We start from the raw sequence: 25,105 nt of genomic DNA, 5'->3' as shown, positions 1-25,105 counted from the left end.
TCCCCCCCCCAGACCAAAAAAATGACAGAATTATCATCTTGGCTGCCTGCTTTTGCTCTGGTTTTGGTTTACGCTCTAGGCTCCACCTGCATTTTTTTAAAAAAAAAAGCAACAGAAGTCAGCTCTGGGCAAGTTGGTTGCTTTGGTTTTAACAGACCCTTTCAAAAGAACAATTAGATGCTTAAGGCAAAGAAGAGCATCCAGAATCCTGCCATACAGTGACCCTCCTGAGTAAGAGCAGGAAGAGCAAGGCCTTTTCCTGTTGTTCATTCGCAGTATCCGGCTGTCAGAGGTACAGTGCTGCTGGACATGGAGGCTCTGCTCAGCAATTATATGTGAGCCGTCATGAATGGACCGATTGGTTTCTATGACCATTTAAAGTGTTGTGTGAGACTGGGGAAAGCCCCCCTGTCCCAGCCATGCTTCAACACCATTCATAATTTTCTATGTTTATAAATATGCCCGTATACACGTTTATAAATATGCCTGCTGAAAATTTTGCTCATGAAGACCTGGCTGTATAAATGAGGTGGACTCAGCAGTCATAATACTCAGCACTTCCACGGCTGCTTTGCATTTATACACCAATTCCCCCCCCCCAAAAAAAACAGACCCAGAGGTGCAAATGATACTTATGTCATGCCCTTTCCATCGTGTCTCAAACCAACCCCCCACCCCCACCGGCCACTCATTTTCGGAAAGCCAATCTGTCAGGGAACCTGTTGGCAAAGGGGGTTTGTCGACTGCTCCCTGTCCATTACGGCCCAGATTATAAGCATATTGCACAGATCTCTCTGCATGATGCCGGAGAAATCCAATACGCTGAAAGGTTAATGCAATCAATTAGGGTGACAGGGAAGTAAAGGAAGGCTTCTGAGTAGATGAAAAAGAAAGAGAGGGAGAGAGGGAGACTCAACGGGCTCTCCAGTTGAGGGCAGGGGGAATATCTGGCATAGCTTCGTTCGCAGAGCACTAGACTCTTAATCTCAGGGCTGTGGGTTTGAGCCCCACATTGGGGAAAAGATTCTGGTGTTGCAGGGGGTTGGACTATTCTACAATTCACTACACAACACCTTTGCATTTCGCTCTTGGTGTTAAGACTTGCGCTATTGTTGGTTCAGTGTCAGTGCAAAAAGGTGCCATTTTGGCAAAACATTCTCTGTATGCTGCTGTCAAATAAGACCCAGGAGGGGTACGTGGAAGAAACGGGGGATCAGAGCCTTCAGAGGACAAGTGAATAATAAGATAGAAGGCCAACAAAAAGGGCGGCGGAATGATTGTGGTGCTCATTCACTTGTGTTCATTCTTCAAAAGCGATGCAGGCACTCCTGCATTTCTTCAAAAGCTACACTAGCACTCTTGCATGCACGAGGCACTTCTTGGGCTCCACAGAAGTCAGGGCGGAGGGAGAGGAACAAATGACTCTTGAAGATAAAACCCAGGAACGAGTTCAGAAATTGTTGGGAAACAGAGGCGTCTTGCCCTCCCTAATGAGGCCGCAGGTACAAGTCAGCAGTTGGCCAGGACCTTCATGAAGGCTATGAGAAAACAAAAATGTAACCAATTATGACTGGGGGGCGAGGAGATATCCCCCTGCACACAATTGCACGCTTAAGGTGAAGTACCTTAAGAAACTGCCTAGAGACTGCAACAAGGAGGTTGCTCTGAATGTATTGCGAAGAATCATAGAGTTGGAAGAGACCACAAGGGCCATCCAGTCCAACCCCCTGCCAAGCAAGAAGCCAATGAAAACACAGAGGGGTGGTTGGCTGGGAAGGGAAGGGAAGGGGAGGGAAGGGAAGGGAAGGGAAGGGAAGGGAAGGGAAGGGAAGGGAAGGGGAGAAGGCTAATTTCCTGATGAGCTTTTTCTGCCACGGGAGAGAGAGGCTGAGGAATCCTGACCCCATCCTTAGAGAGGGGCTCAAACGGCCCCTGGAGATCTGAAATGGCTTTCCCAACTCTGAGCAGGGCTGAGGAGTTTGCACTTGACACCCAACAAAAAGTCCAAGGCATCTTTTACTCGCCACCCACCCACTGCCGCTGCTCTGGGCTGCTCATGGGCTGAGGCCAGGGAGGTCGCAACACTGACCCCTCAGGACAAACTACAGCTCCAAAACTCCCCGCTGCACATAGCTGCCAAGTCTCCTGTTTTTCATGGGAAACCCCTGTATTTAAACCCGTTTCCCGCTGTTATCCTGAATAGAGAAAAATCCCGTAAATCCCCCGGATTTCCTACCTGCCAGGGAGGCTCCTTCTGTGCATGTCTGGACATGCGCAGAACCTATTTCGGGTGCCACTCTGCCCATGTATGGGCACCGGAAATCGGGCAGCGCCAGCACCGGAGGTCGCTTCTATGCATGTCCAGACATGCGTAGAAGTGACTTCCGGTGCTGCGCCGCTGCTGATCCCGGATTTTTCTTGGAGGGTATGCCGCTGCACCCTTCCTTGCACTCCCTACTCAGTTGTAGACAAGCTCTCCGGAGCTCCTTGGCAGTGGGAGACCTACATTTTGAGGGCCCTGGAGCTTGAACTATTATAGGGTCCCATTTGCAACCAACAACAAGGTATGGGTAACCCTTTTTATCTTCTCCAATGGGGTTGTTCCATGACAGATCACCACAATTTTATTTTTTAAGAAAAATAACTACTACAACTCAAGATTTTGATTAAAAGTGCTGTGCTGGATTATCTCATATGTCAAAGTCACTGGTGTGAATAAATATTTCCTACACCTTATAGTTTCCAAGTTGTGCAACTCAAATTGGGTCTAATGACCTAAAAAAAAATTAAGCAGTGTGGACTAAAGTCACTTCTGGGGCCCCTCTGGGATTAGGGGCCCTGAAGCTCAAACTTCATTAGTTTCATGGTAGATCCACTCCTGCTCTTCAGTCCTAGCAGAGACATCTCAAATCACCTGAGACGCCAAGTGTGGATATCATGGTTCACTGGAGGCTGGGCGGGAGGGGGAGAGAGAAGAACCAGCAAGAGGTGGGGGCTAGAAAAACAGGGGGCAGACCACAACCTCCCACCTGTTCATTGTGGAGTGCCACCTCCTTCACATCCAGTTTAGTGCCAAACTGTGCTACTGGCAGGGCCAGGAGGCCGACGTCCCCAAGCAGGGCAAGAGAGAGAGCAGAGGAAGCTGCTGTATCCTGAGTCAAACCTTTGGTGCAGCTAACCATGTGGACTCCCAGCCCCTCTTGGGGACACCAAGGATGGAACCTGAGACCTTCCGCATGCAAACCTACCACTGACCTACACCCCTTCCCCAAATGGTACGCCCCACCTGCAAAATGGTACGTCCCACAGTCTGGTCTATAAACATAGGAAGTTGCCTTGTCCTGAGTTGAACCCCTTAGTCCACTGAGCTCAGCACTGTCTACAATGACTGGGAGCAGCTCTCCAGGATTTCAGACTGGGGTCTCTCCTAGCCGAAGGGGACCTTCTGCACGCAAAGCAGATGCTCTGAGAACTGAGCTGTGGTGACAGAGCGATGTAGCAAGGGGGGCATAGAGGCCAGAGAGGGAGGGAGGGAGGAGGAAAGAGCTGTAACCAGGGTTGTGAAGCATGCAAAGGGAAGCATCTGCCCATCCCTTTGAAGGCTCGAGGCAGGGTGCTCAGGGGGTGACCTACACCGTGCCTGGCTGTGATCGCGTTTCAGGGCCACTGCCTGCCGATTCCAAGACAATGAAGGGGCACCTTTGAAGTTGGAAAGAGAGAAGCCGAAATGCAAAAAAACCTGGAGAGATCTTATTTGAGAGGGAGAAGTGTGTGGGGGGGTTGCGTGTAGAGCGAAGGGCCAAGCGGGTGGGTGGAGAGGTTGTGCAGACAAAGCAGAGAGTCGGGTGCCCAGTGGGGTGCCCCAAACCAAAAGGGACAAAAAGGAAAACAAACAGTTTGTGAGCGGGGGCACTTGCTGCCTCTGTCTGTGTCCCCCCCTCCCGCTGCCAGCCACTTCCATACAAACCCCGCTGGCTCCAGAGAGGCCCATCCCGTCAATGATGGATGGATGTGTAAGGCTGGCTCTCATTCCTCGCCATGTTGCAGCAGAAATATTTACATAACATTGGCCTTCCACCGGTCACCTCTGACACTGCGGGGCCCAGCTCTCCTGAGATGCTCAGCTTGGGGAGCAGTGGGGGGAGGCACTCGCTCTGCTGGCACCTGGCTAGAGTAGAGGGCAGACTGAGAAGGTAATGCCATCTGGGAAAACCTCAGTACCCTCAGTTGCCTTGTGTGTCATTTTAAGGATGTGTTGCAACTAAAGTTTGCAGAGTGATTACAGAGTTGGCAGTTCTTGCAAATAGGGACGTCAGAGCATTCTGCCGAAAATGGGAATGGGAATTGCAGAGTTCGCTTATTCGTCCCGGGAATGAAAATTAATTCAGCGAATACAATTGATATTCACTTATTGTTGCTGCGTTCCGCCCCCCAAAACCGTAACTGATTACGTCCCCTCAGCTCCCAAATTTTCAACGTGTTTCCTTTGCACTGATATGAATGGGGTGGAACAATGTAAAGAAAATGAAACTTAGGCCAGCTACATAACTAATTACATAAATTACTTAAATTACATAATCTTGCCACAACAGACTACAAGACAAATGTTGTTTTTGGTGGAAGACAAACTGCAGCAGAAAAGAAACAGTGCTGCATGCGACGGCTACAGGGTGGAATGGAAAGCGATGCCATATTCACATTCCTTCGCCTTTCCCCAAAACATTTTTGTGTGAATGTGCATCATTTTGCCCCCTTCCTGTGCAGGAATATTTGACGATGCAAGCTGCTTCCCACCAGCAGCAGAACCGAAAGTGCCACTGTCTAGTCTCACATTTACTAGCTCACTTTATGAGAACCAAGTGTGAAATTTGGCATTGGCCACTTTTAGAAAATGGAACTTGGGGAAGGGCCGAGGGAGGGAAGAGTGACAAAAGGGGGACAAGTGATTATTTGGACAGGTGACAATTCCAAAAAAGCACCCAGGTTTCCACACTGCCGTTCCCTGACAATTTGTTAGGACTAATGTTTCAGTGACAAATGTTTTGACCTCATGTATGACACGCCCCCCTACACAGTGTTTTTCTTGACCTGGATGGTGATTGTGCAGATGGCATTTCTCACATTTACCTTCCTGTGAGAAAGCTCACTTTGGGATGGATGCGGAGCATGAGCAGAAGCATATTATGCTACCGCTGAACTACGGATGGTTGTTCTGCCACATTGAGCTACCTGTAAACAGAAGAAGCTGCCTTGTCCTGATTTAGACCTTTGACCTGTCTACCATTCAGACCATTGGTCTACCATCCATTTACGCTGGAGAAGGTGGAGGCAACACACCTTGTAGGGGGTGCGCCAGCGCCTGACACTTCCCTGTGTCGCTAGCTGTGACTCTTTTGCTGACAAACTAGGCATAAAACACACAGACTAGATCAACCGCATGGACAGGAGCAACAAATTGCCACAGAGACACAGAAAGGTAGGGTAAAAAGAACCCGCGTGGGCGGACATACCCATTTGTGGTCTTGGCGGTCTCTCCTACCTTTCGATGACCAGGAATCAGATTGGGTTTATTTTAAAGCTGTGAAGTCACTTCATCCTGAGGAGGGAAAAATGAGTTAGAGGTTACTACTGCTAGCATTATATACAATGAGGCAAAGGAAAATGGGTGGGTTTACCAATGCAGTAGGTGTCCCCCTCCCCACTCTGGGCTTTGACTTGACCAGTGGCACCTTGGTGTTAATATTATTATTGCTGGGAGATCCACAGGAAGTTCACAGTCAATTCATCTGGCATGCACAGAATTTGAGTAGCTTTTTAAAAAGTTAAAATCTTTTAGGTTCTGCCATTTTTTTGTTCTGTTGACCCTCCGTCATTGTATTTTAAGGTTGTATCATTGTGCTTTTAAAAGACCCCCCCCCTCCCTGTTATATGCTGTCTTGAATCTGCTTTGCAGAGAAAGGTGAGATAATATGCATATTTATTATAAATAAGGTATGAATACAGCGGTTCTCCTGGGCAGAAGGAGCTGGGCAGAATGCCCACTTCAGATGTTCTTGCTGGAGCAGCACACAGTCTTTATTCTGGTTCTTATTTGAAAGCTGCGTTTGGGGCAAACAAGCAGAGAAGACAGAAGGGCAAAGAAACTCTACCCTTGCATCTCTATTGCCTGCCGGTGGCCTCAACCCCAAAGGCATCCTTCAATCAGAAACAGGATGCACCCATCAAAGTTCATAGGGGCTAGAAACTGGAGGGCAGGGGATTCACCTAACCAACCCCATCAGCGGAAGCCAGGCATAAGGATTGGCACTTGCATGGCAGGGTGTCCCCCACTTTGCAGCCCTCGCAATTGGCTCCCACAACAGTGAATGGGGGCAGGAGAGGGAGGAATGAATGGAATAGCAGCTGGAGGAAGAGGAGAGGACAAAGCGTAAAGAAAGAGCTGTGAGCGGAGGTGGAACCCTTTCTCTTTCTCTAGACCCATTGCATCTGGAACATGGTGTAGAGAGTGCTGCTGAATGGGGGGAACACAGCTGTGGAAAGCCCGAGGAAGTACCAGCCACTTTGGGCCTACTCAAGTGAGAGACTAGGGTGATATCAACAGTTTCCGGGAACTCTTGCATTATTCTCCTTAACCTGCTGTCGGTTCTTTTTTGTACACTGCTCAGAGATATTTTTAAATATATTAAGCTGCACAGAAGTAGAAAAAAGAAAACAAAACTCGCACAACTTTGATATCCACCCTTTGGGTTGTATCCAATGCAAGTCCTGCTTGGAGTTGCGTCGTGGAAGTTAGTAAGCATGGCTAACTTAGGTCTGTTAATTTCAACGGCTCTGGTCTGAGTGGAACTCAGTAGCACACAACCCTTTGCTTTTAAAAGGCACCATGTCCCACACAGACCCCCTAGGTGGTGCAAGGGAATAATGGGATAGCCACTAGGGTTGTTGCACAAAGAGGAAGAGCTGTAGCGTACTCACCACTGACATGGGAGCACAAGTGGTGTGCAATAGGAGCACTGACTCCTGAGCTTAATGTGGGGTAAGTTGCCACAGTTTTAAAATACAGTTCTGGCCACCTCCTCCCTTTTCCACTCTGCTCTGCATCCATCATTGCTGTAGGACCTGCACAACATGGGGAAGAGCTGTAGCTCAGCGGCTAGAGAATCTGCTTTGCATGCAGATGCTCTCAGGTTCAATCCCCAATGGCATCTCCATGTAGGTCTAGGACAGCCTCCCTGCCTGAAGCCCTGGAGAACTTCTGCCAGTTAGTGTAGGCAAGTCTGAGTGACTGGGGCAACCCAGTCAGATGGGTGGCATGTAAATAAAATACTACTACTGATAATTATTACTGAGCAAGATGGACCAACGGTCTGATTCAGTATGAGGCAGCTTCCTATCTTCTCTGTTCCGAGCAACGTAGGGATTGAGTGTGATTCCCCCTTCTGGCATGGGCTAAACTTGGGCATACTCAAGTAAAAACTGGAGGGAGAGGGGAGGGCGAAGAAATATGTAGAAAAACAACAACAGTTGCAGGGGAGGGGGGAAACCAAACAAAAGCACCACGCAAAGTAAATTGAATTATTTAAAGCCATATGTTCCAAAAGTGTGACAGAGCTGAAGGAAGGGGGGGGGAAAGGCAATATTGTGAGACTTCCGGATGGGGGTCTCCCTATACTTGGCAGGGGGTGGGGGAGAGACAGAGATGGTAGAACCAGCTGGTAAAGAAAGCAGCTGGTAGCAGGTTTCCTACTCCCATCGACAGCGGGAAGCTATGTGCTTTCCCCCCTCCCTGTTCCATATTGTATCCTCCAACCAGCTCATTTGACGTGGCTTGGGATGACTCTGCCCTGGCAGACAACAGTGTGTGGATTGGCTTGGCGTGGGCCTGCCACACTCCTTTTGCAGGGCAAAGCTCTATATTCTGCACAGCAGGTTAGAATCATAGAACTGTAGAGTCGGAAGGGACCCCAAGGATCATCTAGTCCAGCCCCGTTTGCTCAACATGGGGCTATAACCTATTTCCCTGAGATTAAGAGTCTCATGCTGTACCAGCTGAGCTTGGACCAAGAAAGGCCCAAACTCATCCCTCTCACCTAGGTGGCAAAATAATTTGGGGCAAGAATGGTGGGGAAGTACAGGGAGGAGAGGCTGAGGGTGGTGGTCTCTCTACTACCGGTATTTTGGGAGGTGGGGTAGTTTTTAGTGGACACTCAACACACCTCTGTGCCAGAAAAGCAGGGCTGACATTTTGATGGCAAGCAGCAAGGTGCCTCGTACTGAGTCGGGCTATTGGCTCTAACTGCCATGGCTGCTCTGATCATTGCTGCCTGGGTTAAAGAATAAGATGATCACACACACCACCCTGGGCGCCAAGCTGAGGGGGTGCAAAATTGAGAAGATCAAATTGGGGTGCTCAGTTTTGGCCTTGCTCATTACGAAAGCGGATGTGAAAGGTTTTATTGTTTGGGGAAGGGGATGGGGCAGGGGGTCCCATCTAGTCCAGCATCCTGTCCTCACAGTGACCACCCAGATGCCTGTGGGGAACCTTCCTGCCGTTTCCGGAAACTGGCATTCAAAAGGATTACCACCCCTGAGGCAGAGCGCAGCCATCGTGGCCAGTTAGCCTTTCCCTCCAGGAAAAGCATTCCCCAGCCCCAAAAGTGTTGCCTTGTAAACTCAGCTAAAACATCAGAGAGCAGGTGGCAAAGCAAGTAAGAGGTAAGGGGAAAGTACTCTGCACGTGAGCAGAGGTACCATCACCACCTGCTTCACAACTTCACGTCTTCGAGGGAAAAGCCCCAACCCTTTGGAAAGCGAATTCTGGTGCTGGTGAAGCTGCTTTTAGATCTCTTTCTTTTCTTTTCTTCCCTTCCTCTCCCCTCTGCTCTGCCTTTGACTCTCGCCTCTTCCCCCTCTATCCCTGCCTGCAAGCAGCCGTCTTTCTCCCCGCAACCGCCCACCCCATGCTAGACTGGGTGGGTGGTTGTTGTTTTTTTTAATGGCCCAGCAGCCCCCTTCTCCCCCCTCCCACCCCTCCATTATTTTGGCCGCGGCTTATCAATGATGCAAGAGGAATAACGCCAATTTACTTAGAATGTGTAATCCCCCCAAATCAGATTGGGGGATTGCATGAGGCGGTCTGACCTTGCATATGTCTCCATTAAAGCCACCCAGGCCTACGCTTGTATTCTGTGTTCCCAGCACATATTTAGACAGATAACGCTAATTGTACTTGACATGTCCTCTTAAGGATGGACTCTCCTCCTCCTCCCCCAGCTCTGCCTGACAATGAGACAGCCTCGGAAGCCAGGATCTGCTCCGTATCTGCAGGGCAGGGCACAGCTCAGAAGCCGGGGTGGGCAGCAGGGCGAACAAAAAACAACAACACACACAAACCAAAACCGCTCCACGCAACAAGGGCTCCCAGCCAAACCTCCTCTGCCAACGCACAACCAGGCACCCTCAATTAATGTTTCGGAAAGGGGGAAGCTGCAACAACTCCCACCCCCACCCCAAAACAGAAAAAAGAACCCAGAGGAGGGATGGCTGGGTGGGTGGGTGGGTGGGAGAGAGAGAGAAACGGATGTGTGTGTCCCTTTCTGGGGCAATGTTAATCGGGGATTAAAAACTGCTATTGTGGCAGACTTAAGTTCTCTTAAGGAAATGCGTCCCGTGCTCCTTTGGAAAGGGAGAAATGTTAAAGTCTGGGGGTGTCGTACCGTATGGTGGGCACAAAAGCGATGGGATGGGGCCCCCAGAGAAGACACAGTTTAAGCTACCTAAGAGAGAGTGAGAGAATGTGCAGGAAAGTTGTGTATATAACTTCTGGGGCAGTTAAAACTTAAAAGTCAGTTTAGGGGTCACCTGCCTTTAATGCAGCCTGTTGTTCTGCCCCACACACTTCTCTGCCGCTTCAGGTCTTTCCTCCCCTGACTACTCACTCACTGGAATCGGGTGGTGGAGCGATTGTTTTGTTTCTGTGCCCGTTTTTATTACGTATTTTGTGTTTGTAACTTGCATATTTATTTATTTATTTTGCTGTGAATTGCCCTGAGATCTTCGGATGAAGGGTGGCATGCAAATTTAATAGATAACAATAAATAATAATAATAATAATAATAATAATAATAATAATAATAATACTTTGTTGGATACTTCAATGTGTTCCCTTCAGGCAACAACCTGTGAGGTAGGTAGGCCCACTGTTACACACATTTTGCAGGTAGAATTCAACACTCAAGCTCCAGGAACCCCTTCCAACGCTAAGCCTCAAACACTCATCCCCCTCTTGCCCCACCCAAAAGGGGATGGAACCACAATAAGAAAATTGGAGGCAAAAGAAATCCAACCCTCAAAAATATACAGAGAAGCTAATAACTGTAATAATGAAAACTGTAATGTTGCATTTCCCCAATTATATTGTGACAATACATTACTGCTTTTGCTATTACGGTTATTACCTCCCTAGTACTTGTGCCTCCAAGTTTAGGCCTCAGATGTGGAATGCTCAAAGCAGCAATACTAGGAAGGAGTGCCTCTGAGCATATGCACAAAGCACCCTGCCACCACCAGTGCGTAAGCAAGGCCAACTCCTCGCCATGTCAGGGGGCGGGCAGAGGGAGATATCTTCCACATCAATGCTCAAACTCTGTTTTTTAAAAAAGAAAGAAGTAACAGAACCAGCTTTTAGCCTGGCTTCTGTTATTGCTGCAAACTCCGTGATTTTATGAAGCTGATGAAAGAGTCTTAAGAGAGGAAGAAAATAGCTTTGATAGGAAAAGGAAGGTATTACAACCACAGGGCTATGTCTGCCCTAAGAAAAACACTTTCAAATTTCTCTCTGCAGTCTTAGGGACTAGAAACTTGGTCTTCTTTTAAGCAAGCTCTAGAATATTCCGGATGCTGGGTTTCTGTGCTCTGAACCAGAACCACGCCCCGTGTATCTTCTGAAACCACCTCGAAAGGCAAGGTGCATTGCAAAACCGCAGTTGTGAATTCCTCCCTCTTGACTCCAGAAGCCAGCATGGACTGGAAGCAGAGTCCTTTCTGCATAAATATTTATTTCTTCTCTGGAACCCAGCTCCAGCTCACCAGACCCTTGTCAGAGCCAAGTCACTTCCCTGGTCTCAGCTGCATTGCTCAGAACAGCCTTGACGAGGAGTACAAAACTTTTATTTTTGCCTAAGTGGACTTTCGGCCTTCCTCTCACCCCTCTTCCAATCCTGCCACCTCCTAATTTGACTTTTTCCAGTATCTTTTCTCCAACAACCTTCTCCCCCCCACCCCCCACTCTTCTTCCTCCCCAGCAACTGCGCATTTATTAATTCATGAGGCACTAATTAGTTCTTTGTTTAATTTTGTGTTAAACAGACTGACCGGAATGATAACGACTTTCAGCGTTGCATTACGGTCCCCAACCGCCCCTGTTTTCTGACAACAAGGGAGTAGAGAGAGACTGGCGTGATGAACCCCAATTCCCTCTTCAGTTGCACTTCATTAAGTCAAAATGTGACAAGAAGCTTAGAGAGTAACTTTCAGATCGGATCACACATAACAATTCGGCAGGAAACTTTCTGAAGGGGGTGGGGTGGGGAGGAGGCAGCGGCGGCGCTTCTGAATGAAAGCTGGCACCGGTGCACAGCACCCTCGCCACTCTCGCCTTAAAGGAACAGCAGGCACAAGCACACATGTGCACGCAGAGGCAGATTTCTCCCCAATCACAGCCGGCAAAACTCTATCCCCCACCCTGGTCCCAATTTCAGATGATTTTGTTGGCTTGGCTGGTCATCTTTGGAAACTCGAGCCAGAGAAGTTCCTGACCTTGCTTTCAAGAGGCGCCAGGTGCTCTTAGGAGAGGCGCTCACATGCCTGAAGGTCTGTGGAAGCACAAGTGCAGAAACACATGTGAATCCTGCACTGCAGGGCATCCAGATCCCACACTGAAGGGGAAAGGTCATAACAGACAGATGTTTGAGCCAATCCAAAACATCCAAAGGCCAGGTACTTGGCCAAACCGCCTTCTCCTTGCGTGCTCAAATGCCCGCCTTTCTTTCCTGGTTTAAGCAAACCACCGTTTGCTGTGGCGCCCTAAATCAGCTCTGCACAAACCATAGTTTACCATGGCACAAGAGAGGAGGGGAGGAGGAGGAGAGGGCTGAAGCCCAAGTCTCGTTGCACAAGGGCTCAACAAGGGATTGGCTCTTGTGCCTGACCCTAGGGACGTCTACTCAGAACTACACTTCTCTGACTTCAGTTGGACTTACGCCCAAAGAGGCAGGTGTATGCCTGGATCTTTGGGTTGTTCTGCAATAAACACACACATACAGTCAGATTCCAGCACCATGGCTTCAGAATCTGTTCAAGTTATGCTGGTGCCTGAGATGGCAAATCCAACACACAGATCCAACCCAGCAGTTTGAATTTTTTGCTTCTTTTTGCTGTCCCAAATCTGTCCCCTTGAGGCAGATGCCTCTATTTGCCTCATGAAAGTGTCGGACCTCCGTCTCATTGCAGAGCTGTAGTTCTTATGAGCCTACCTTGTTCAGAATCTCCTTCTCAGGGCACTTGGCTTGTTAAAAGAGTTCTAAAACTGATTTTATGTTCGTAGTCCCAGCATGTCCTTGGGTGGCATTTGACAACCTGGAGCTCTCCACATGTTCCAAACCACAACTCCCACCAGCCAGCATGGCTACTGTGATTCAATCCTATTGTGATTGATCCTATTTCTGCAGTTTTCCAGTTTTCTGCAGCGGCGGTCAAACTATTTTTTTTTCCTGCTGAATTTTTCCCTGTCATGCAGGACACGGGAGGGGGCTGGGGAGAGAAGACGCTGGCAATCTTTGTCAAAGCACTTCACTGTCATTAAGCAGAGTGCATTTCCCCCTCATTTCATGTGAAACAAAAAGTTGTTTTTGTGGGTCAAAGCCCTACTTTATCAGATGCACAAGGCATTATGGCAACCCACATTTCCGAGGGTGGGGGGTGGGAAAGATACATCCAGCAAACAACATGTTCAAAGCTGCAGAAGTCAACACATCTTTTGTTTCCGGGAGTTTCTCGGAAGCAGGGCCCAATCCAAAGCTCTTAGCACACATAGCTGAAGGAAGAATACGTCCAGCATCTACAGAGCACAGGGCCTTGGTTCACTCTGGGGGAGCAGGCCCCTAACACCTTTCCCCTAACTGTTCTCAGAAACAGTGCCTTGTCTAGACCCAATGGTCGGAAGGATGACAGGCTCCATAAAACTGCTCCCCACCTTTCCCTGGAGCAGGTGGAGCCAAGGTGCCAGAGGAAACTCTTCCGCATCCCAAGTTGGTCTCAACAAAACTCACTGCCTCCCTTTCTGCGAGTAGGATTTAGTTTCACACAAGCCACATAAAGGAAGGCAGGTACCCGGAATTATAGCATTTGAGAGAGCCAGGCCTGTGGGCCTCTCAGGAATATGTCATATGTGTGTGTGTGCAGATACTCAAGGAACAAGGAAAATATACCGGTATGATTTGGTTCACCTTTCCATGAGAAACTACCTAATTTACACTTCTTACTTGGACTGATACTTGAACTGAAACTCAGCAGTCCTCTGAAATTCGCACTCCTCTGAATCTTGTAATGCAGCTCTCCAATCGAATAGTATGGACAAAAACATATACTTTAGGGGAAATAATGCATAAACAAGCATACATTACTGGAAAGAACATGCAAAAATGCTTTCTACTAGGGGGAAAAACTGCTTGCAAAAGTGCATACATCCATCAAAAATGCATGCAAAAATGCAATTATTAGGGGTATTATTATTTTTTATTGCATGTTGCTGCGGAAAGGTAAACTTAATTTAAGTCTTGTGGGGGGGGGGGAGAAATTGGCAGATACCAAAATGGACTAATTCATCCATCCTTATTAACATAAAAACACACACAGGTTAGTTTGACAAGGTCAAAGACTTGATATCTAGGCAGCAGGAAAACAACAACAACAATAATAATTTATTATTTATACCCCGCCCATCTGGCTGGGCTTCCCCTGCCACTCTGGGCAGCTTCCAACAAACATTAAAATACATCAAATACCACAGATTAAAAACTTCCCTAAACAGGTCTGCCTTTAGGTATTTTCTAAATGTCAGGTACGCTAGTTGTTTATCTCTCTGACCTCTGGGAGGGTGTTCCACAGGACGGGTGCCACTACCGAGAATGTATTGGGAGCAAAAGTTTCCCTAACCCCCCTCCCCCACTTTAACATAAATACATTATTACAATTTCTGAACATCAAGGTTCCATCTGGGACAAGGAGGTGGGTGGGAGGAATGGGATACTTGTTGTTTATTGTTGCATGACTAATAAAATAAAAACAACAACAGCAACAACCAACTTTTATAGTTTAATCGGACAACAGGTGGAGCGTGCATCTCTTTTTCTTTCACCTTTCACTCAAGACCAGCTGTACCCAGACTGTAATAGGAAAAAACAGACATAATGTATGCCTACACACACACACACACACACACACACACACACACACACACACACACACACAATATCACTGCCCATTGGGGCAAAGAAAAACAAAAATGGTCAAAGAAGATGGTTCTTTTTGCTAAGAGGCAGGCTGGCCACTTTGCAGGGTGTCCACACTGAGTCAGAGAGAATACGAGTGAAGCACCGATGACACTGCTGCAACTTGCCTCCAACTGGAACATCAGCCAGCCACACAACACTCAAACACAGTTACAAACAGTACGGAGGCCAGGGAGAGACAGAAATAAATAGGACCCTCAAACGTCCCTTTGCCCTGGTCAAACATGCACCGTAACCACTCCCCAAACAATCTGGCAACCTTGCTCCTGCTAATATGCTCTTGGGCTGTTTTAGCAAACCAATTAAGCATAATCATTAATTATAAGGGGGGGGAGCTTGAGAGAGAAAAAGGATATGAAAGACGTTTAGAAATGTGAGAGAAAGGCAAGAATCTGACAGCGGAAAGGAGGCCAGGACGAGATGTGGGGGCTCTGCCCAGTCCACTCCACCCAAGACAGAAAAGCCCCATCGCCCCGTATCCAGGTGGGTGGTGCTTTTCAAGCCAAAGAAAGACCCTCCCATATAAATCCAGTTTAGACTCCAAACTGAAGGGTCTCCCTCTCCCCACAAAACTCCGCCAAGCGTTCTGTTGGTATCGGTTTAGGTCCAAAACAAGAAGCCCATTGACAGGCCCACTTAACCGAAAGGCAGCTCCGACAGATTGAACAGAGTGAGATGGAGAGACGAGAAAGGCGGTCAAAGAACAGAGGTGCATACCAGAGCTCAGGAACGCTCTCCCTCCGTGACAGGGTAGCCAGCTCTCCTGGAGAAAATGCCTTGAGAGGAGATGAAAAATTGACTTTTTTAAAAAAAGAAAGACCCTTGATTATGCACACTTGGAAAACTGACTAAATTACTGTCTATCCCATCGGCTCCCCAATGGGCCTGGCACCCCCTGAGAGCTGGGGGCAGCTGTCAATGCATCCCATACTTCCTCGCCCCTCTGCTTCCAACCTCCATTTCACATATATCTCTTTTGTTTTGTTTTGGGGGGTGGGTGGGTTTGTTTCGCTATCCTTCTTGAACACACGCATGCTCCCCCCCCCTTGCGTTCCTCCTCTCCCCCCCTTAAAAAGTCTCAGGTCTGTGTCAGCCCAACGGACAGTGCGCCAGAGTGGGGGGGTGAGAGCGTCATGGAAACCGCCCCTTCCCTGGGCAAACATTCTGTTTGGCCTCCGCGTCCCGAGACCCTCTTTTAAGGAGCTGTCAGGACCCCAGGAGAGTGTCACACGACCCAAAGACCAGGCGTGACGGAGCCTATTTTCTGCCCGAAATTTGATTGATTAAAAAACTTTTTAGGAAAACCATGTTAAAGGACTAAAAAAAAAGAGAAGAGGAGGAGGAGGGCGAGGAAAGGCGGGGGAGATGCATAAAACAGAAAGGACCACGGGAAGCAAGGATGGAATGGGGGGCAGGCAGGGAGAGAGGGGAAGCGAAAGCCTAACTGGTGGGTTTCCTAGGTAATAGCGCCAGGGGACGAGTGTCAGTTGTAGTTAAAACAGCATAACCAGGCCGAAAAGAAAGGTCAAAGGAAGCATGAAACTTTACCACAACAGTGACTAAGATAATGAAGTAGCGGGGATGCCCGGGAAGAAAGGAGAAGGGGGGGGGGACCCGAAACACACTTTGCGCACTCTAGGTGACTGGCTCTGGGTAAGTCTTGCTAACTGCCAGGGCTGCCTGGGAAGATGCAAGGGAATCTCTGTAGGTCTCTAGTCTTCTATCACCATTGGTCACCATTAAAGGTAAAGGGACCCCTGACCATTAGGTCCAGTCACGAACGACTCTGGGGTTGAGGTGCTCATCTCGCTTTACTGGCCGAGGGAGCTGACGTTTGTCCGCAGACAGTTTCTCCGGGTCATGTGGCCAGCATGACTATGTCACTTCTGGCGAAACCAGAGCAGCGCACGGAAACACCATTTACCTTCCTGCCGTAGCGGTACCTATTTATCTACTTGGACATGCTTTCGAACTGCTAGGTTGGCAGGAGCTGGGACCGAACAACGGGCGCTCACCCCGTCGTGGGGATTCGAACCGCCGACCTTTAGATCATCAAGCCCTAGGTTCAGTGGTTTAGACCACAGCGCCATTGGCTTTTACCAATCAGAAAGGCCACAAAATGTCAAAGTGTGGAATGGTGCTTCTCAGGGTTCTAGCTGGCCATGCCCTTTCCCATAATACTCCATCCCATTCCCTGTTAGCCAGCCAGCATTCCACACCCACTGAGCATGTTTGGCCATTGCTGAGCTGTTCCTCATCCCTAAAAGTATTAAGGTAGTAGCCTCTGCGAATCCTACTTGGAGAAGACCCGTTGAAAGATGTGAAGAAACTTAGGTCCTACACAGAGAAGGACTTTTCTGGATATAATCCTTTGGGCATAGTTCAGGTGGAAACAGAGTAGCCCGAAAGCTAGTGATTTGATCCAAAACAGACACAACTCTCAGGTGGAGTGGTCCTAAGTTCTACAGCTAACCAATGACTGGTCTCACCATAGTGACACATGCCTGAGTTACCTCTTCTTCAGATTACTGTAACATGCTCTGTATGGGGCTGCCTTTGAAAAGTGCTCAGAAATTTCAACTGGCTCAAAGAGCTGCAGCCAAATTGTAGACCAGGGCTGGTTATAGGTAGCATATGAATTCCCTTATTAGACTAGCTTCATTGGCTATCAGTCTGTTTCCAGGCACAATTCAAAGTGCTGATTATGACCTATAAAGACCTATATGACTTAGGTCCAGGCTATCTGAAAGAATGTATCCCATATGAACTTGCCCAGGCTCTGATGTCATTGGGGGCAATCCTTCTCTCAGTCCCACCTCCCGCGCAGGCACACTTCTCGGTGGCTGCCCCCAGACTCTGGAACTCCCTCCCTGCAGAAACCAGACGTGTCCCCTCCTAGTTATCCTTCTGATGGCAGTTGAAGACTGTTTTACTCCTGCAGGCTTCAGGGAACTGGCTTTTAATAGTGCTGTGCTGTTTTTACTATCTATATTTTAATAATTTGTTTTTTATATATTTTAGTTCTATAATAGTTTAATTACTTTGTAATTACTTTCTGTATTTATTTGTGTTTGTTTTAATTTTTGCGAGCTGACTTGGGTCTCAGTTTTGGGAGTGAGTGAGTGAGTGAGTGAGTGAGTAAGTAAATATGTAAGTATTGACAGTAGTTTGAAATCTGGAACAAATTCCTTAGAGGGGAGTTATTCCAGCAGAAGCTGGGCGGCTACCTGTTGGGGATGCTCTAGAGCAGGTTTTCCCAAACTTGGGTCTCCAGCTGTTGTTGGACTACAACTCCCATCACCCCTAGCTAGTGGGACAAGTTGTCAGGGATGATTGGAATTGTAGTCCAAAACCAGCTGCAGATCCAAGTTTGGGAAACCCTGCTTACAACTTCAGATTACCTCCAAGGGGTTGGACTAGATGAGGATTAGCTCAGTTGGTAGAGCATGAGACTCTTAATCTCAGGGTCGTGGGTTCAAGTCCTGAATTAGGTTAAAGTTTCTTCATTTAAGGGGGTTGGACTAGATGATCCTCACAGTGTCTTCCAACTCTACAATTTTATGTTTCTGTGATCTCAAACAACCATTCCAACCCTATGGATAGTATTCAACTAGGTTTTATTCAGAGCACAGTCACTGAAATGAATGGACCTACGTAACTTAGTCATGTTGGTTGTTTTCAATGGATCTACTCTGAATAAAGCTCAGCTGAATACCACCCTTTGATTCTACATCCAAATAAACCGTGGCAAGCTGTGCAGCCACTTTCTCACATATACAGAAGCCAACTCCTAGGGGCTGTGAGGGCTTCAGCCTTCACAATAAAATATTTAAGGGGGTCGAGCCTCCACAAAGTTAAAGGGTAGTCCCATTCAATTGGTGTGGGTGCACTGCATCATGTGATCAATTATGCGGGGTGGAGCTTCCCTGGGCTCTCACAATTTATTATTCAGGTTGGCACCTCTGTTCAAACAGAAGCCCTTGGGGAGGTTTGCATGTCAACAGCTGACAGTAAGGGCAGGACTGGGGATTTGCAAAGCAGATAATTCAATCTCTTAATCTTCCTCACATCCAAATGAAATAGCTTTCCAATAACTCCAGAACAGAAAGTTCTGTACTGGACAAGGAAGGGACCGTACTGGAATCAGAGGCTTTACAAAATGCTCCTATACGAAACTTGCTTAATTTCATGGGTGCAATCCAGAGAAAATGGTGTGCTACTGCTTGAAATGTATAGTGCAGATGGGGCTCAGGTAACAGGCAAGCAGGGTGCAGTGGAGGGCAAGCAGGCAGGGTAAGGTCAATTAGGCAAAGTGTGTGTTGAAAAGGAGGGCAGCCAAGGGATTAATCTGGTTTACTTTTGATGTCTTACCTGATGATAAATTGATGTGAACTGTATATTCATTTTCTTTTGAGATAGGAGCTCTCTAGTAAAAGTTTATCATCTTGGTATGCCTTGGAAGGAATCGTGTAATCCCCACCAAAATGAGTAACTCCTAAATGAAAATTATCTGGGGTTGGAATCTGAGAGCCTAAGAGTGAGCTACCAGCTCCAATTCAAGAATGCCTTCCCGAGTATTTTCCATCTCGGGCCCTACAACCAGCAGGGGAAGACCTGTTGCTGGTGGTTCCCCATATGAGGAATGCCCTCCCTGGTGAGGTGCATCAGCCCCCCCCCCCATTCCTGACTTTCAGATCAAATTTTTAAACATTGCTCTTCACCCAGGCATTTGATGGTTGAAAGATAACTGCTCCAGGCTACCTTGAAATTGTTATAGTATGTGAGTGTTTCTTATTGCTTTTAAATCATAGAATCATAGAACTGTGGAGTTGCAATGGACCCCGAGGGTCGTCTAGTCCAACCTCCAGCAATGCAGGAATCTCAACTAAATCATACAAGACAGATGGTCACCCAACCTCTGCTTAAAACCCAGCAAGGAAGGAGAGCCTGCAACCTCTAATGGGAGTCTGTTCCACTGTGGAACAGCTCTTACCCTCCATCTTTCATGTGACAGCCCTTCAGGTTATCATATCTTCTCTCAGTCTCCTCTTTACCAGTTTAAACATACCCAGCTCTCTCAACCGTTCTTCATAAGACTTAGTTTCCAGACCCTTGATCACCTTAGTCACCCTCTTCTGCACATGTTCCAGCTTGTCAATATCCTTCTAGAATTGTGGTGCCCAGAACTAGACACGGCATTCCAGGTGTGCTCTGACCAAGGCAGAATAGAGTGGGACTATTACTTCCCTTGGTCATGACACTAGAATGCAGCCTAGAATACCATTAACTTTTTTTTGCTGCTGGATCAAACTGTTGGCACATATTAAGGTTGTGGTCTCATAAGACACCTAGATCCATTTTCACATGTTTGATTTATTATTTATTATATTGTTTTGCCGCCTCATTGTTTCACGGCCTGTGCTACTTCGGGAGGGAGAGCAGGACAGAAATTTCATAAACAAACTAACAAATAATATACTTTTGACTCAAAGCAAAACTCTGTTGTTTCTTGTGCATTTGGGAGAGAAAAACCATTTTGGCTTGATAAAATTTTGAAAGGGAAGCTGCCCTCACCCTCACCATCACGCCACAGTCCCAAGAGAGAATAAGATTATTTTGGCTAAAAAACTTCCTTTTCACTCTTCCTGTATCACTACTTCAATCTAATATTCAAAAAGCAGAAAAAGACTGATGCAAACTTGCAAGGTGGTGTGGGGCAGGGGGAACGCAGCTAACAGCCGTTTCAGCTAACAAAAACCTGGTCAGATCATGCTGACCTGCTATGTTCTCTTGCTACTTAGGGAATGAAACACAATGCAGCTGTTTATACAAAGCCGCATTTGAAAAGAGATCTTTCCTTGCTGCTACTGTGGGAAGCTGGCATGTTTCAATATATATTTGTTAAACTTTCCCTCTCCCTAAGGCGAAGGCTCAGACTCACACAAGTAAACACGCCTGCTCTAAGGCTGCAGCACTGAGGCTTCTCAGGCAACTGTAGAGCTCACATCCTTGAAAACAGCAATGCCATACAAGGTACTAGTCCACTTTAGTTTAATGTATCAGCCGCTTGTCAGGAAGGGAACTGAAGGCCTTCAAGTCAGAGTTGGCTTTGTCGGGCACAGGGGCGGCATCTTTAGCCGTGCCGCCCCCTGCCCTCCCTCGCTGGTGCACATTACCACTTCTGCAGCTGCCAGAACGCCCCTGTCTCACTGAAACCTGGGGGGACAGGAAGCATTCTTTCATGGCCTTGCCATGTGTGGTCTCTGCAGGCTGGAATGCCCCCCTCTCACCGAACTCAAATCCCCAAAAAATCCCAGGGACTGTGGTTGGTTCAGGGTGCGGGGAACTGTAGCTCTGTGAGCAGCAAACTGCAGTTCCCTGGGGTGCTTTGGAGAGGGGGAGTTATGACTGTTAAAGTGTGATAAATATGCTTTAAACGTATGGTGCAGATGTGGCCTCTCCCTCTGAAGTGGGTGCTGATTTCAGGGTGAGGCGGACAAATGGAGATCACTCAGGGATGGGGGCCCACTGCAAGGATCTTGACCAAGCTCCACCCCCCACCCCACCCAAAAAGGGGTCTGGACTTAACAGTACTTCTTCCACTGCCCAGTTGCTAGGAAAGGGTTGCAATTCAGCGGCAGAGAAGGTGCCAGGTTCAATCTCCATTTAGGAAAGTTTCCTTGCCTGAAATCCTGGAAAGTTATTACTTAAAGGTTTAAAAACTTGCCAGATCTGCTACTTCCTCCCATTCTGAGTCATTTTTGCAAATCTATTCAGTCAGGGCTCATAAAAATATGTTTCTAGTTGTGAAGAATTCATATCTGCTATTATTTTTGTGACTGGGCAATATTTAGCTGGTTAAGTCTACGTTTGATCAAGAAGCACATAAACCGTTTTCGGAAAACCAAAGAATTTTAATTTTACCTGAAAATATCGGGTAACACTAAACAAATTAATAGCAGCAGCAGCAGCAACAACAACAGCAACATCAAAGCAGCAGCAGCAGCAGCAGCAGCAGCAGCAACAACAACAACAACAACAACAACAACAACAACAACAACAACAACAACAACATATAATATACCTGCAAGTCCTCGGCAATCATTTTTAATTCTTTCTCTGCAATTTTACACACATTTTACAGGCAACCCCCCAGTTTGCGAGGGGGTTGCGTTCCTTGACCCTGCACGCATCAGCAGTGTACAATAAGCCTGCCCCGCCCCTTTACACCCGTGTTAAGCCCTGTCCCTATTATGCCCCCATTCTGTCGTCTTCCAGGTCCAAAACGACCCATGTGTCGGCAGTCGCATGGCAACTGAACGCGCTCAAAATGTTCGCAACCTGTACTTACCGAGCAAAACTGAATTATATTAACAACCAAATTATATTTTGAATTCCCAAGTAATGCTATAAGTTTTTAGCACCCTTCATTTTGGGAATTTGATAGCTGAGAAAGTCAACACGCCCTGGTATAGGCTTTTGCGGCATGGTGGTTTGTTCCATGAACTGCCCAGCAAGATGCCCCACCCACCCAGCTCCTGATCCTCCAAGGTTCGTGACTGGCGCTCGTTGCAAGCCTAGGCGGGTGCCTTGCGGGGGGAACGTGTGTGCACCCCACGGAGCACATGCAAAAGCTCACACGCACCGAACCTTCTTTCCCCACCGCTGCCACCACCACAGTCCGGGAACTGTCAAGAGAACATGAGCAAAAGCTGTTTCTTGACAGCGAGTCATTTATATTTTAGCTTCGTTCCATTATCCTAACGAAGCCTTCATCAGCAGATGCAATATTAACAGCAGAAAAACCAGCTCATTACATCTGGGGGGAATTCATCAAGACGACAATCATGCATGCTATGCGAGCCCCTCCGCCCCGAAAGGGGGGGGGGAAGCCTTGGAAGAGGCCACTGGTGCAGTTATTTATTTATTTTTCTGCCTTCCTCCACTATCCAATTGCAAGCAGAAAAGACAAAAAAAAGGAACATATCCAGATGCTTCAGACTACAAGTCCCATCCAAACCAGCCAGTGCTGGCTGGGGCCAATGGGAGTTGTAGTCAAAAGCACCTGGTTTAGGCTTTAGGCATAACCTGTAGAGCCAATGGCTGCACCACAGACCCCAAATTCGATCCGTGTTCTGGAAGGCAGCTATCACTTTGGGCAAGTTGTCAGCCACTTAGCACCTTAGGTCCCTTCTCTGGAATAGGGTGGATTGGGCCCACAGGCTTTGCATAGCTAGGACTGGTTAGCAAACCGAAGACTGATTTAGGCCGATGCAGAAGGAGGATGAGCAATGTGGCACCTTCTCTTCCATGCTATACAGAAGCTATCTAGCAACATACCAAGGTGGAAGAAAATACAGCTTCAGGTATTGTGAGGAGCCTGGAGTGCACATTCCTTAGGGGAGGGGGATTCTTGGGCAGCACGTTGGTGGTAGGCGGGGTTAAATGTAGGCAGTCAAATGTAGTCAAATGTAGGTAGGACCAGGAACAAAAGTGGGAGGAGCAACATGGCTTATACCTTTCAACCACGCAAAAGCAAGTGGCTTCTACCTTTCCATCTTCCAACCAGGCAAGCAAGAGGTAATGTCGCAGCTCAAGGATGAGTCCCTGAGAGCCAGTGGGGCATAATGGTTAGAGTGCTGGACTATGACCTGGGAGACCATGGTTCGAATCCCCACCCAGCCATGAAGCTCACTGGGTGACCTTGGGACAGTCACTGCCTCTCAGCCTGATCTACCTCACAGGGTTGTTGTGAAAATGAAATGGGGAGGAGGAGAACCATGTGCACTGCTTTGAGCTCCTTGGGAGAAAAGGTGGCATATAAATTTAATTATTATGATGATGAAGTCTGGCAAAAGCATTCAAGGAGGGCCGAGAGCTTGGCTGGTGAAGGGGTGTGACCTGGGAAGAGTCCCGAGGGCCTGACAGAGGTAATTGGGAGGCCACATTCAGACTGGAGGTTTTCAACCCTTGTGATAAGGAGTCATGCCAAACTGTTTACAGGCACATTCAGGAAACACATTTTTATTTTACTCGGAGGTGGGGGTGGCAACGCGCAGAGCCCTCCAGGCAGATGAGGGCGTAACCCTGTCAGCCAAGCTGAGCGATGAAGAACGGCACGGGCCTTGCTGCTAGACCCAAAATCTCCGCTGCAGCATTTCATTTTCTGCTAGCCACAGCCTGCTGCTCTGGAGCTACTTCCCCCAAGTGCCTGGGCCCACCCACGTGTTCCCAAACTCCCTCCCAAGCTTAGCAGCTTCAATGAGGGCCAACCACCCCACCCCCACCCCCGGAAGCTAGAAGTGGGCTTTGACAAGCCTCGTTTGAACGATTATTTCCATCCCCGGCAGGGACGGGATTTATTTATTTGCTCAAAAAGAGGGGAATTGGGTTCCTGGGATGTCAAGTCTGATCTCGCTTGCGCTCTGGTGGAATTAAGGAAGACCCCCGTTTTGTCCGACAACATCCCTAAAGTCTAAGGAATTGGGCGGGCAAGCTCTCTAATCACGCCGCCTGCAGGGACAAAAGCTCTGGCTGACCCTGTCAGCTCCGTTTACCCTTGCTGCCTGTCTGGCTCCCACGCCCCCTTTCGCCACCCCCCTCCCTGCCACATCTGGGCTAATTCCAACTCTTCCACACAAATCCTCCTCCAGAGTAAAAACTGCCCTAGGAATTTTTATATTATTTTATATTATTTATTTTACTATTATAATAATTATCATCATCATCATCATTATCAGAGAATGGCAAACTCAGGGCTGCTCGAATTAATCCTAATCAGGAGATTGATACCTATTAGTGAGCTTCATCAAAGTTGCTGAACTGACCCAAGAACCCATTTTTGCTCTGGTCCTCCCCTACTCATCCTACTTTCATACACAGGTAGCAAAGAGAAAGAGTTCCTGGTTTTGAAACAGTTCAACTGTAGACAAGAACCCCAATGCTGAATCAGCACTGGGCAGGGCTGTGTTTTCAGCTTCTACTTACTTTATTTTAAAAATAAGCAAGCGTCTAGTCCCTATTGTTGTAAGATTTGTTTTATTTTTATATGTAGTTCCTATTGTTATAGGGTTATTTTACTCTTTCTCCACCCACCTGGAAAGTTGCATAGAAAAGGGCAAACAACACTGAGCAAAGAGTTTGGGAACCTTCACAAAGGAAAGGCTAAAGTGCAGGGGTCAGCAAACTTTTTCAGCAGGGGGGCCGGTTCACTGTCCCTCAGACCTTGTGGGGGGAGGACTATATTTTGAAGGGAAAAAATGAATGAATTTCTATGCCCCACAAATAACCCAGAGATGCATTTTAAATAAAAGCACATATTCCACACATGTAAAAACATGCAGATTTCGGAACTGTCCGCGGGCCAGATTTAGAAGGCGATTGGGCCGGATCTGGCCCCCGGGCCTTAGTTTGCCTACCCATGCTAAAGTGGGTAATATTTGGCCCAAGAAAATAAAAGATTACATTGGGGGAGTATGCATGATGCAGCTATTGGTCTCCTTCTGGATCCTGCCTCGGGTGGCAGGATCCAGAAC

At 47.7% G+C, this 25,105-nt stretch overlaps 1 protein-coding gene across 6 annotated transcripts in view; it reads right to left on the bottom strand.

Annotated features, from left to right (window-relative positions):
* CASZ1 (castor zinc finger 1) overlaps nt 1–25,105 on the bottom strand; it is a 309,366-nt gene that overhangs the window by 153,984 nt on the left and 130,277 nt on the right. For 4 of the 6 annotated variants that reach the window (XM_088671542.1, XM_088671543.1, XM_088671540.1 and 1 more), the window contains one exon: nt 5,511–5,596. In XM_088671542.1, coding sequence (XP_088527668.1) covers nt 5,511–5,514 — 4 coding nt within the window. In that variant the 5' untranslated portion in view covers nt 5,515–5,596. The remainder of the gene's footprint in view (nt 1–5,510; nt 5,597–25,105) is intronic. The other 2 variants (XM_088671546.1, XM_088671545.1) reach the window with 1 other exon arrangement.

This window comes from Zootoca vivipara, chromosome 6, assembly GCF_965207765.1.
Source record: "Zootoca vivipara chromosome 6, rZooViv2.hap1.1, whole genome shotgun sequence".
Classification (NCBI taxonomy): Eukaryota; Metazoa; Chordata; class Lepidosauria; order Squamata; family Lacertidae; genus Zootoca; species Zootoca vivipara.
The sequence above is the reverse complement of the archived record's forward strand: the minus strand, read 5'-3'. Positions and strand labels throughout refer to the sequence as shown.